Raw genomic sequence first — 14,213 nt, 5'->3', positions numbered from 1 at the left:
CATGCTTCTCTTGTGGTCAGCAAGGGTCACATTTGTCGTGACTACACCAAGGTAAAACAGATCTCCTTTAGGATAAACAAGCCTCCGGGGTTATGTCTTCCATGTAAAAAAGGAAAACATTAAAAACATGAGTGTAAATAAAAGTTTCCCAAGGATGAGACCCCCTTATAGCTGGAGAAACAAAAAACAGGGTGAGGGGCAAGCCCTCAGCCCAAAAGTAAAAAGAAGGGATTAAAAAAAAGTAACTTAAATCCTCTCGATTCTGATTTTAACAACTTAGATCTGCCAAAAACAACACCAGGAAGCACAAGGTTAAATCTTAGCATAAACAAAGATTATCTACTTTCTCCTTATGAGAAAATACAGTTGGCTAAAAAAAAATATGATTAGGCCTTTTAAAAAAACTGTACAAATAACTGTACAAATAACTAAACAGACCTCTAATAACCATAAAGGTAAAAAAAATTCAAAAAATTAAATTATATACAAATAAAATTTCATGGATAAATGAAGAGCCTGTTTGGATTAATCAGTGGCCCCTAACACAAAAATGATACAGACATTAAAACAACTTGTTAAAAAACAATTATACAGGACATATAGGAAAATTAAATAGTCCATGAAATACTCCCATGTTTGTTATTTTTAAAAAGTCATAAAAATAAGAGGTTTTTAAAAATAAGATTTAAAAACTGTAAATAAGACTATACATGATACGGGAGCCCTTCAACCTAACCTCCCTTCTCCTATAACTATTCCCGGAGGCTATTATATTATTGTTATAGATCTAAGAGATTGTTTTTTCACTATTAAATTACATCCTAAAGATTCTCATAAATTTACATTTAACATACCTTCAGTTAACTTTCAGAGACCTTATCAAAAATATCAGTAAAAAGTTTTTCCTCAAAGAGTAAAAAATAGTCCCACTCTTTGTAAAGAATTTGTGGACCAAACATTAAAATCTGTTAAAAGTAAATATAAAAAAGACTTTTATTTTGCATTATATAGATGATATCCTTATAACAAAAAGGATAAAAAAATTAACTGAATCCATCCTTAAAGGTATGATTGAGTGTCTTTAACGCAATATAGATTGGTTATTGCCTCTGACAAAATACAACATAATAGGCCAGTTACTTAAAAAAAAAACTATCTATGACAATTTTATTATGTCACAAAAGTTACAATTTAGGATTAATAAATTAAAAATGCTTATTGATTTAAAAAATTATTTTAAAATATAAATTGGATCAAACCCTATTAAAGATTACTACTGGACAATTACATCATTTGTTTAAAACTTTAAAAAGAGATCCAGATCCAAGATTTCCCAAACAATTAACACAAAATAGCCTTACAAAAGCTAAAATTAATAAAACAAAAAATACAAGATGCCAAAGTACAACAAATTAATTATACTAAGTCTTGGTCTCTTATTATATTAAAAACTAACTATATGCCCACTACTTGCCTCTGACAAGATGGGATCTTAAAGTGAATATATTTGCCTCGTACACAAGTAAAAACAGTTTCTTCCTATCCGTATATGTGTAGCCAATTAATTATTAAAAAAAGATTAAGATCTAGAGAGTTATTTTTTTAAAAATACAAAAAATAATTGTTCCTTACAATAAAAAACATTTAGATACTCTTTCACAAACATGTAACAATTAAAAAATTGCTCTATCATATTATATGGGTCAAATAAAATTTCATAAGCCTCAAAATCCTATATTAAAATTTGCTGGAGAGATGGCTCAGAGGGTAAGAGCACTGCCTGTTCTTCCAGAGATCCTGAGTTCAATCCCCAGCAACTACAACCATCTGTGAGTGCTATGATGCCCTCTTCTGGCCTGCAGATGTACATGCAGGCAGAGCACTATATACATAATATATAAATAAATAAATCTTTTTAAAAATTTGTGAAAAAAATAGACATTATTCTTCCTTTAAAAATAACAAAAAATCCTATAACAGGAACCTGTTTGGTTTTTACTGATGGATCCTTAAATGGAACTTCAACAGTATATCTTTTAACTGGCACCTAAAAAGGGCCAGGTGTCTTAATCACCTCAGGGAAAAAATATACTTATGTGTTTCCACAAAACACAAAACTACCCATCTAAATCCCAGACCAGCAGACCCAACCTTTCAATCAAAAGGCCTTTGCCCAGGAAAAAAAACTTCAGGAAACAATATTACAGATAAAAAATAAAATATTTTCATATACATTGTTTTAAATGTATTCTTACTAATTGTGTAGATTCTTCTTTAAACATAACTCTTTCCATCATAATACTTTTTTAAAAACCAAAATATGTTATGCTGCCAGTGAATCTTAAAAAGGATCCATGGTTTGATAATAAGGCTCTACAAACTTCAAAAAAAGTCAATAAACTCATTAGGCCGTAGAGATTTGTTATAGTTCCCATCTTACAAATTAGCTAGTCTTACAACTTTTACAATGTTAACTGTTACATTAACTTCAAATATACAAATGCTCATTTTGTCAATAACTTAAACAAAAATGTTTCTCAGGCCCTCACTGAACAACAAATTACAGACAAAAAGTTAAAAACAAAGATTAATACTCTAAAAGATGTGGTTTTGGCACTTGCGGGGGGGGGGGGGATAAAAAATGTCAAGGTTCAGTTATCTACCCAATGACATACAAGTTTTAAATATGGTGTGTCACACTACTTCCTTATAATAAAACTATGAATTGAAAATTTACTAAAAATCGTTTATTAAAAAATTTTTAAATAATGATCTTACTCAAAATATACAAACTCTTTAAACACAAAATAAAAGACCTAACTAAATCATTACAAATGAAACTTGCCAACTTAAATCCTGACAATTGACTACATTGGTTAATTTCTATCGGAGTCTTAGCTGGTGTGGTGTTTCTTTTATTCTCCTGTCTTCCTTATGTCTTTAAACTAGTCTCTAAGTCTATCTCCCTGGTCAAACAAAAAATTTATGAGCTACAATTAAAAAATAAAAATTGGGAAACTGTCATGACCCTTCCAGTGGAGTCTGTGTGACAAACGTTACCACAGAACCGAGGCAGCGACCCTACCAAGCTTCCTAGAACAGGTCTGATGTTCTTGCCAGCAGTAACTAATTACAGTCCCTTCCTTTTTTCTCTCATCACTCATTGTTTTGAAATATCCTGACTGTTTTTCTAAATGTTTTCTCTTTCTATCTTTGTTTTTATTTTCCTTATCAAAAAACTTTTTAAGATGTAACTGTGTTGCTAGGCGACCCTTTACTTAAAACTTCAGCCGAAGGTCATTCAGTCAAGTTTACCACTAAGTTCTGTTCTACCTGTTAATAAAAACATGACTAAAAATTAGTCACTAGTAAATATTTTATATTATGACTTACAAATAAAGTTTTGAGTAAGACTCCAGATAATGACAGATGAGCTAAAAACAAACAAACAAACAAACAGACAAACAAACTGTGATTCAACTGCCTTGACTCACAGATGTTTGACATAATAAAAAACATTGACTTTTGATAAAAAAAAAATGAAATACATATGCTGATACCAATCTAATGACTTATAAATAATTGTTCAAAATTAATGACAACATAATTACACTGTATTTTAATTTGTATAAAAAAATAACATCACCACGTGTAAACGCCCCTGTTTTAAAATGTGTATATAAACCTGGCTTGCTTGTCTCCAAAATATACTCAAAATCAAACACCTCTGGGTTTGTGTCTGTTTGTCACTCGCCTTATCTTCTACACACCAACACTTCCTCTCGACCCAAACACTATTCAGTGGTGTAGGTTTCTGTGACTCCCTTAAGTGCTAGGTGGGAGCATTTTCCATCCCTCCTTCTACACCTTGCTTTCCCTAGTCTGCACAGAATCAACAGTATAAATCGGGGACTGTCTCATACCAGGACATGGAAAGCTTCAGACTTTTCCACGGCTTCCAAAAATACACAAGTATCTCCCTGGCAAAGGGGTTAATGACAACCTTTGCCTTTCACAGGGCAAGCTTCAGCACACTTCCCTGTGTCTGCTTCTTTGTGTACACACGCAAGCGAGGCTATGGCGTGGGTGCTCAGGAGTGGACGATCCCTGTGTACTTTGTAGATAGCAGGCCTCTCCACACAGATCTGAGTAACCACACTCGCGCTGCACAGCCAACAAAGAGCCTCTGTCCCAGGCTACACATTAGGGTCTAGGGAATGCATATGCCTATTAGCCGCTGCCAGGGGCCCCTGGACTGCCCAGCCTGCCTTGATTTTCTGACCCATTTGCTACAGATCACTTGTTCTTGAGAATCTTTCTGGTGTATTCCACCCAAGCTCATGTGGCTTTTTAAAAGCTTTTGGCATGAAGGCTGGAAAGACAGCCCAGTGGTTAGGAACACTTGCTGCTCATAGGACCAGAGTTTGGTTCCCAGCACTCATGCCTGGAGACTCACACTGCCTATACCTCCATCTCCAGGAAATCCAACACCCTCCTCTGCCTCTGAGGACCCACACATGCCTGTAATGAATGCAGATGCATGCATACACTCACACTCACACACACACACACACACACACACACACACACACACACAAATACAATATCTATAAAAAAAATAATAACATAACAATTTTCCTGTCTGTCCACCTTTTGGTTCATACCTTGGGTCTTCTCTTGTTAGAAGAACAAAGCACACTCCAGTGACAATGCAGGTGGCAGGGTTTGGAATGGCCAGCAGGCCTGCCTTTTGAGCCAGGTAGCTCTAGACTGTATAGGAGGCTATTATGCAATCATGTCTACCCTGGTGATGTAGCCTGACATGTCTTTTTTGTTTTCTTTTCTCTTTTCTTTTTCCTTTCCTTCTTTTCCTTCCTTCCTTTTCTTTCTTCCTTCCTTCCTTCCTTTAGGAATCAGGGTCTTATTATGTTGGTTGGGCTGCCCTCAAATTTGCAAAGATCTACCTGCCTCTGCCTTCTGAGTGTTGGACTTAAACGTGTGGACCACCACTATGGGCTTGGAGCCTGCTTTGAAGATACCCAGGTATAGGAAAGCCAACTGCTGTAGACTAGCCATAGCAGAATGAGTTTTATATCTTGGGGGACATCAGTATCCGGAGGATTAAAAAGGAAACCACCACAGTCATTTCCCTCTTAGGATGCTGGCCTAGGGATGAAATCACAGGCTTCAGCCCTTAACCTGTCAGCCCTTAAAAGGCATGGACTAGTCACGGGTACTGCAGAGGGCATGGTGGCACACGCCCATAAACCCTAGGCCCCAAGAAGCTGGGACAGGAAGATCATGAGTTTGAGGCCAGCCTAGGCTACACATCAAAACTTCAGTTGGTAGAATGCTTGCTTAGCATGCCTGAATTCCTCCACCCAGCACAGCACACACTGGCCGTGGGGCTGCTCACCTGTAATCGCAACAATCAGAAGGTAGAGGCAGGGGGATAAGAAGTTCAAGGTCATCCTCAGTCAGGTACATAGACAGTTCTAGGCCATTCTGGGATATATAACCCCCCTTTTATACATATTCTTAAATAAATACTAAAGTAAAAAGAAAAATGAATGGATGACTAGTATATGTTCTTCTCCAGCCCTTCAGTGCCCCCCAAATAGTCTTAGACTAAAAAATGGGGTGATTTTAAGGTCTGTTAGGATGCCATGATCACAAAATCTCTGAAAATTAGATGAAAGAGTAAAACAAAAGGCAAGCTCTTTAGAAGCCACCGATGCCTGTGGTTTCTTCCAGCCTCGCTGTTCCTCATGTGCTCTCCTACCCACAGCAGCTGCTCCTTATCACAGAGCCAGGACACCAAAGCCGTGGGGTGCTGGTATAGGAGTGCAGCAACTCAGAGATAAGCCCGCTCCTCAAGGACAGGATGCGTACAGGCAGAAAACAGCTCTGAAAGCTGCTCCCTGGCTAAGGAAGAACGAACAGACTCTAACCGACCTCTACAAAGGTGCCCGCCCAGGAATGGAAATCTCACCTTCCCCTCTGTCCTGGGACTAGCCTAGTCCTGGTTCTATTTCCCCACTCCCAGCCTGCACTTCCTAATTTTAAGGCTCAGTCGCATCTCCAGGGTCACCGAGAAGGAAGCGCCCACTTGGCCTTGTTGAGTGTCCTCTTCATAGCAAAACCAGGACTCAAGACTTCATCCTGTCATGGACAGTCACTGCACTTTCCAGTTTGTCCTACCCTATTTACCTCCTGAGATATCTGTTTGTTGGCTGGTTTGTTGATTGATCCGTCCATTCATTTTTAATTGTATTCATTCCACTGAGAAAACCCCACTATAGAGGTGCGAGTTGAAAGTGCAGAGCAGGACAGGAGTTCTAATTCGGTCCCTTTCTGATCAAAGCAGCTTAGGGGAGGTCAGGGTTTGTTTGCCTTACACGGCACAGTTCATCTACCTTTCTTACACAGCCCAGGACCACCTGCCAAGAGGTGTGTGGCCGTATGGGGCTCAGCTCTCCTGCACCAGTTAACTACCACTACAACCCCTGCCCCCACACTGACATATCCACGGGCATCAGATCTAGGCAATTTCTCAATCTATGCCAATGCTCACACACACCCTCGGTCCCTGTACTTCATTTTCAGTGAATTGTTTCAGTTTTATTTTGCAGTGGAAATAAACTATTTTATAACTTTAAAAGGATTAAACGAAACCACTTCCGCAAGTTGTGGAGCAAATGACCATCCTATCTATTTGGTGGCTTCTTGGTTGCTGTTTCCGTCAAAGTGAGAGGGGGTGACTCCTGGAGAGCCCCTCACTGCAGAGCTGAGGCCCTCAGAAGAGCAAGGGACCCTCGCTTCCCACCCATAAATTTCGAGTCGCCATCAGCAAAGAGGAGGGAACGGGTGTGGCCTCCATTTGACAAGCAGAGAAGGAAGGGGTTCTACCTATCTCTGCATGAACACTCCAGATGTGCCAGGTGCCAAATATACTCCCACTGTGGACAGGGCTCCTATGACTTTCTCCTCCTCCTGGTGTTATGTCCCTGAATGTGGACCTTCTGTGACAAAGGAGCTTACAGACATAACGAAGGTTGCTCGCAGCTGACTTGAAGATGGGGAAATATCTGGGATTATTGGGGGAGCCTATCTAATCACCTGGTACAGAGCAGACACAGATCTGTTGGAAGCAGAAGACAAAATCTAAAGCTTGAGAAGGATCAAGATGCCAGGGTGAGCTGGAGGGAGAAGGGAGCAGCACCCGTTAAGAAGATGGAGGCCGGCCAGGCATGGTGGTGGCTAACATGATTTGTCATGTTAGCAAAAGCAAATTTCCATGCTTCACCACATAAAAATCAAATTGACAGGGATGAGTGTGGTAAAGAGCACTTTTAATCCCAGCACTTGGGAGGCAGAGGCAGGAGGATCTCTATGTGTTCAAGGCCATCCTGGTCTACATAGCAAGTTCCAGGCTAGCCAGGGCTACATAATGAGACCCTGTCTCAAAAAAACAAAAACAAAAACAAAAAACAAAACCTGAAAAAAATTATACTGACTCAAAAAAATAATAAAAAAACCTGGTTGAGTACTTACTAGGTAGTTCAAGACTAAAACTGTACCATGGTCAGTGGGTAGTCCAAAACTTGAAGGCATAGTCAGCACTAGCCAGGATTTCCACTCAGCAAAAGTAGCAAGGTTAACATGTAGATACACCAGGAAAGAGCTCCTGAGTCTAACCTGATAGTCCCCTGGTATTCATGAGGAGTGAGGACAGCAGGCCTGAACACAGCACTAGACAGAGGGAACCTCAAAGGCCATAACGGGATGACTCAAGGTGCAGGCCACACTATTTAATGGACTATCCATTCTTTGCTGGCCCTGGACCCAGTACCCTCATCTCTACAGGTGACATGGAGTCTGCTTCCTCCTCCTCCTTTTCCTCCTCCTCTTCTTTTTCTTCTTCTTTTAGTTTTTCAAGACAGGGTTTCTTTGTGTAGCCTTGGCTATCCTGGAGTTGCTTTGTAAACCAGGCTGGCCTTGAACTCACAAGAGATGGGACTGCCTCTGTCTCCCTGAGTGCTGGGATTATAGGCATGCGCCACTGTGTGGGGCTGACATGGATGCTTCTTGATGTAAGCTCTCTCACAATGGCGTGGTTCCTTCTGACAGGTTCTGTGTCCGGAGGAAGATAAGGCGTGGTGCAGCGGAGTTCTGTCTACTTACGGAGCCCAGCCCATCCTGTGTCATGGGTATGAAACGAGACAACAGGGTGCAAGCACATTGAACCATTAAGCCAGACCCCAGCTGTGGCTGAGACATGGCTCCTTCAGAAGAAAGATTGAATAGCTGTGTTCTACAATAATTAAGGCCAATGACCCAAAACGTGTCCAGGTCTGACTTTGGGCCTATGATTCTGTGGGGGGCAGGGTGGGATAGATAAGTTCAAACTGGCCCTTTTAGAGTAAAACCTTTTTCTTCTTCAGAATGAAAATATCTGCCAACCTCCTTAAAAAAGAACAGAACACTATGTACTTTTCACTGTCTTTGGGAAAAGGCTGTATATCAATGTTAACAACATTTTTAATTGCACCACTGCTAAACATAGCTATATTCATTTCCTTTGGGGTAGAGGATTAAAACAAAGTCTCATGTATCCTAGGCTGGTCTTGAACTCACAAAGCTGATCTACCCTGCCTCTGCCTTCCAAGTGCTGAGACTAAAGATGTGTCTAGCAAGGGTATTGTTTATAAGTGAAAAAAGCCAAACAGTGTCCATCAAAAGGACATTAATCGAGACTGAAGAGTTAGCCCAATGGTTAAGAGTGGATAGTACTCTTTGAGAGGACCTGAATGTGCTTCTCAGCATCTGTGCCAGGCCATGCTCAACCACCTGCAACTCCAACTCCTGGGGATCTGATGTCTTCTTCTGGCCTCCTCAGGACCCTACACTCATATGCACATATGCATACCCCCAAGACCTATACACAATTAAAAATATAATAGATCTTTAAACTTTTTTAAAAGGACACTAATTAAATAAACTATATTTCATCGAGACCATGAAATACTATGTGGCTATTGAAAAATAAGTAGATATATTTATGTTCATATGAAGCATTTCTTTTCTTGTTTTGTTCTTTTTTCAGGACCGGGTCTCTCTGTGTAGCCTTGGCTGTCCTGGACTCACTTTGTAGACCAGGCTGGCCTCGAACTTACAGGGATCCACCAGCCTCTGCCTCCCGAGTGCTAGGATTAAAGGTGTGCTTCATATGCATATGAAGCATTTCTAAAATGAATTCAATAGCAAACAGAATTGTTATGTCTAACACTGTTTTTTAAAAAGAGAAAGCAAAACACGTAAGCACTGTGCACCCACGATTCTAGTACTTAGGAACCTGAGGGTTAGGGTTTGAGTGGTAAAGACCAGCCTAGGCCACACTGAGACACTGTCCCCAAAAACAAGTTACCATAAAAAAAGAACCCCAAGTGAGATGGCTCAGTGAGCACAAGTGCTGTGCAAGGCTGGCGAGCGTGATCCCCAGAACCCACACACAATTAGAAGGAGATAGCTGACTCTACCAAGTTGTTCTCCAACTTCTACATGTGTACCACAGCATGGTCATGCTCAGATATAGCAGACATGCACCATATGTAACGCGCATGCGCGAGCGCGCGCGCGCGCGCGCGCGCACACACACACACACACACACACACACACACACACACACACACACACAGAGAGAGAATAAGAATCTTAAAAATAAAAATGTTGCCAAGCATGGTGGCACACATCTTTAATCCCAGCATTCAGGAGGCAGAGGCAAGTGGATCACTGTGAGTTCGAGGCCAGCCTGGTCTACAAAGTGAGTCCAGGACAGCCAAGGAGTACATACACAGAGAAACCCTGTCTCAAACGACAACAACAACCACAACAAAGAACGAAAGAAAAGAAAAATAAAAATGTCCGTATAAGTGTGTATATTAATTAACATGTCAACAATTTTGTTTTTGTTTCTTGAGACAGGATCTCTCTGTGTAGTCCTGGCTGTCCTAGAATGCAGGATAGCTTCAAACTCACAGAGAGCTGTCTACCTCTGCCTTACATGCTGTAATTAAAGGCATGTGTCTCCGTGCCTGGCACCAATAAATATTGCAAGAGGACACAAAAGTATGAATAGTGGTTATGCGCAGAGCCTGTGGGTTAGGAGAGAAACGTGGTGCTTTAATTGAATGCTTATTTTGTCCTGTAGTGCTGGGCTGAGCCCAGGACCTTGAGCTTGCAGCACTGTTGCTCTCCTCCTGAGTTACAGATGCAGCCCCTCCCGCTCCTGGAGGAACTCTGCCCGTGCAGCCTGTGCCACACCCCAAGTGCCTTAGACAACACTGGCTCTCAGGGAGCCCATCAAGGACATTTACCCGGATGATCTGTGAAGCAATGTATTAAAAATGTCCCAGTTAACCCCCCAGCCTTGGTCCTGCTCCTCTGGCCCAAGGAAAGGCCGAGCTCCTTCCCCATCTCTCCCCACACCAAGTGAAGCTGCCCTCTGAAATATCCCAGTCCCTGGAGTGCTTACCAGCAAAGGAAGATGTCTGTGAACGTCTCTGCTGTGGTGAAGAGGGCAAATATAATCCAGTACATCATCCATTTGACCTGTTGAAGGGAAAACAGAGTTGGTAGACAAGATCATGGGTGCCAAGGGCCAAAGCGGTGGACACTGAGGCAGGTCCATGGCTGCCCAGGGCCAAGGCAGTGGACACTGAGGCAGGTCCGTGGCTGCCCAGGGCCAAGGCAGTGGACACTGAGGCAGGTCCGTGGCTGCCCAGGGCCAAGGCAGTGGACACTGAGGCAGGTCTGTGGCTGCCCAGGGCCAAGGTAGTGGACACTGAGGCAGGTCCGTGGCTGCCCAGGGCAGTGGACACTGAGGCAGGTCCGTGGCTGCCCAGGGCCAAAGCAGTGGACACTGAGGCAGGTCCGTGGCTGCCCAGGGCCAAGGCAGTGGACACTGAGGCAGATCCAGGCAGTGCCGCCTGCATCTGTCATCTCCTCCTCACACTTCCCTAACTCAGGTGCAGTTTTACTCCACATCTTTTTTTTTTTTTTTTTAATATTTATTTATTTAGTATACAGTGCTCTGTCTGCATGTACACCTTCAGACCAGTAGAGGGCGTCGGATCACATTATAGATGGTTGTGAGCCACCATGTGGTTGCTGGGAATTGAACTCAGGACCTCTGGAAGAGCAACCGGTGCTCTTAACCGCTGAACCATCTCTCCAGCCCTGCTCCAGGGCCTTTATGCTGCGAGCAAATAGGCTGTTCTACAACCAGAGTAAGGTTTCACACACAAGCCAGGATTTAATCCAGGTTACTAACACCTGAGGACAAACCCTTAAAGTTCTGGGGACAGAACCTGAGCCTGACAGACTGGCTGCAGGGGAGAGCCTCAGAGGGAAGATCTTCTTCTTCTAGAAGGCTCCCAAAACTGACACCATAAACTATCCTCAAAAGTCTTGGCAGAATCCCAGTGCCCAGGCTTCTGAGCCTGGAGGATGGTTCATGAGGTCGAGGTCAGCCTCGGCTACAGAGCAAGACTCTGTCACAAAAATAACAAAACTCCTAGTTGGACCTTGAGCTGCAAAAAAGAACCAAAGCAAGATTTCAAATATGGACTTAAGTACGCATATAAATGAAATTTTAAAAAGTAAGTATTACAAAATCTGGGGAAAGACCGAGTGTCCTGTGGATGCCAGGTGTCCAGCACATAGTTCCAAATTATCAGGTTGCTTCAAGAATCCTGATTTTCAACATTATTGGATATTTTTCCAGTTTGACAGGTTATAGAAAACTGATCTCACTGAAATAGTGAAAATTCACATCCATTAGGAAGCAAATCAATTCTGTCCCTGGGAGGCACACATGAACTTTCACTCACTCCTACCTAAGAGCCCATTTAATAAGTCACTTCCACCACAGTTTCAGTTTGAGAAAGGGTCTCACTGTAGCTGCTGCCAGGGAAGCTGACTGCTACATAGCCAATAGGAACTGGCAGAGTCATCAGGGATGCTGGGATGGGAAGGCCATCCTACCAACTGGACACGCAGCCTTAGAGGACAACTCTTCCCAGCTGTGTTGGGGGGGGGGGATCATGTGTGTGGAGGACTGCCCAGAGATGCAAAACCCCTGGCTCCACAGCATGAGGAAGGGCTATGATCTTGGGGGGGGCAGCTGCTGAGCTGCAAAGGCAGGGAAAGAGACTCTCTCCTCTGAGACTCCAAAGAGAAATAACCCTGCCTGTGCAATCAATAATGTATGTGTTGCTGGGCAGTGGTGGTGCCTGCCTTTAATCTCAGCACTCGGGAGACAGACAGAGGCAGGTGGGTCTCTCTGAGTTCGAGGCCAGCCAGGTCTACAGAGTGAGTATCAGGACAGCCAAAGCTACACACGCAGAACAACCTTGTCTTGAAACCCCACCCACCAAAGAAAAATGAAAACAAACGGAAAACAAAATATATGTTGTTTTATGCTGGGAAGTTCACGGTAACTTGTTACAGTAACAATAATCCAATACTTGTATGAAAGCTTTAAAATAATAACAAAAGAATATAAAAAGGAGAGTGTAACAAGGGAGTTACTAGTAGTCGTGAGGGAGATGTTGTTACAGTCTTCAAATTTTGCTAAAGAGATGGCTCAGCCATTAAGAGCATTCCCTGCTCTTCCAGAGGACCTGGGTTCAATTCCCAGCAACTACACAGTGACTCACAACTTTCTATAACTTCAGTCTCAAGGGATTTGATACTCTTTTTCTGGCCACTGAGGGCACTGCGTGCACATGATACACTTACGGACATGCAGGTAAAACAAATAAAATAAATGTGCATTATCCAATATTTTGTATATATTTTATGAATTATAGATAATAAACATAATCTCAGACACAACCAACTTAACATAATAAGTAAATAAATATATTTAGAAGCTGATTCAAGTGTTCCCTGACTCATCTCAGGGGGAATGGCATGAAGTGGGTCTCAGGGAGTGGCTAGAGAGAAGGGTGGGGACCTGGTTTGGTAGATGCCAATGGTCCTAAGGAGGAGGTGCCCAGTCACCAGCTGAGAACTGGAATGGGTGGAGCCCCAGGCTTTCTCCTGGACAGATGGGGTTATGAGATGCCGCAGCTGAGAATCATTTGGCACAGCCTCTCCATCAAGAAATTCCCTAGATCAAAGTAGAATAGAGTTCTCGGGTGCACCTGGGTTGGGAACAGGAAGCATCAGGTGTTGGGGGGGGGGGGGAAGAGAGGGAGAAAATACTAGGGAAATGACTGGAATTGGGGGTCATTTTGGTGGCAAGGTGGAAGCCTAGAACAATGGAAACTCTATGGAAATCTGCGAGAGTGACCCAGTGGCGACTCGTGGTGATGTATGGGAGCCTGAAGTGGCCATATTCTGTATGGGAGCCTGAGGTGGCCATCTTCTGTATGGGAGCCTGAGGTGGCCATCTTCTGTATGGGAACCTGAGGTGGCCATCTTCTGTATGGGAGCCTGAGGTGGCCATATTCTGTATGGGAGCCTGAGGTGGCCATCTTCTGTATGGGAGCCTGAGGTGGCCATCTTCTGTATGGGAGCCTGAGGTGGCCATATTCTGTATGGGAGCCTGAAGTGGCCGTCTTCTGTAGCCAGGCAAGGCCTCAGGTGGAGGGACTGGGACACCAACCCAGCCACAAAACCTTCAAACTACAGTTTGTCTTGCCTAAGAGTGTTCTGGGACCAGAGCCTAGCAGAAAATGATCATCAAAGAGACCAGAGCGACTCCATCCAACAACTGGTGGGGGAAGATGCAGATCCCACAGCCAAACACTAGCCGGAGCTCAGGGAGTCCTGCCAAGGAGGGGGAACAAGGATCAGAGGAACCAGAGGCCTCAGGGACACACATGGCCCACAGAATCCGTCGAGCGGGACCCCCGGGAACTTGAGAGATCAGGGGACCTGTAGGGGTCTGTCCTAGGTCCTCTGCATATATGTCATGGGTGAGCAGCTTTGTGCTCTTGTGGGACCCTGACAGTGGGAGCAGGGGCTGTCTCTGGCTCTTCTTTTCCTCCTTCTGTGTTGCTTTGTCCAGCCTTTATATGATGGGGTGTGCTTTGTCTTATCGTGCCTTGTTATGCAGTGTTTGGTTGACGTCCCTGGGAGGCCTGCTCTTTCCAGAGGGGAGGTGGAGGGGGGTGGATCTTGTGAAGAAGGAGGTTGGGGGCGGG

The 14,213-nt window shown here is 43.2% G+C and overlaps 1 protein-coding gene across 2 annotated transcripts in view; it reads right to left on the bottom strand.

Annotated features, from left to right (window-relative positions):
- Positions 1-14,213, bottom strand: part of Reep1 (receptor accessory protein 1) — a 57,727-nt gene that overhangs the window by 40,552 nt on the left and 2,962 nt on the right. For both annotated transcript variants that reach the window (XM_051154703.1, XM_051154702.1), the window contains exon 2: positions 10,535-10,611. In XM_051154703.1, coding sequence (XP_051010660.1) covers positions 10,535-10,611 — 77 coding nt within the window. The remainder of the gene's footprint in view (positions 1-10,534; positions 10,612-14,213) is intronic.

The sequence above is a fragment of the Acomys russatus genome, chromosome 13 (assembly GCF_903995435.1).
Source record: "Acomys russatus chromosome 13, mAcoRus1.1, whole genome shotgun sequence".
NCBI lineage: Eukaryota > Metazoa > Chordata > Mammalia > Rodentia > Muridae > Acomys > Acomys russatus.
This window is presented reverse-complemented; position numbering and strand designations above follow the sequence as displayed.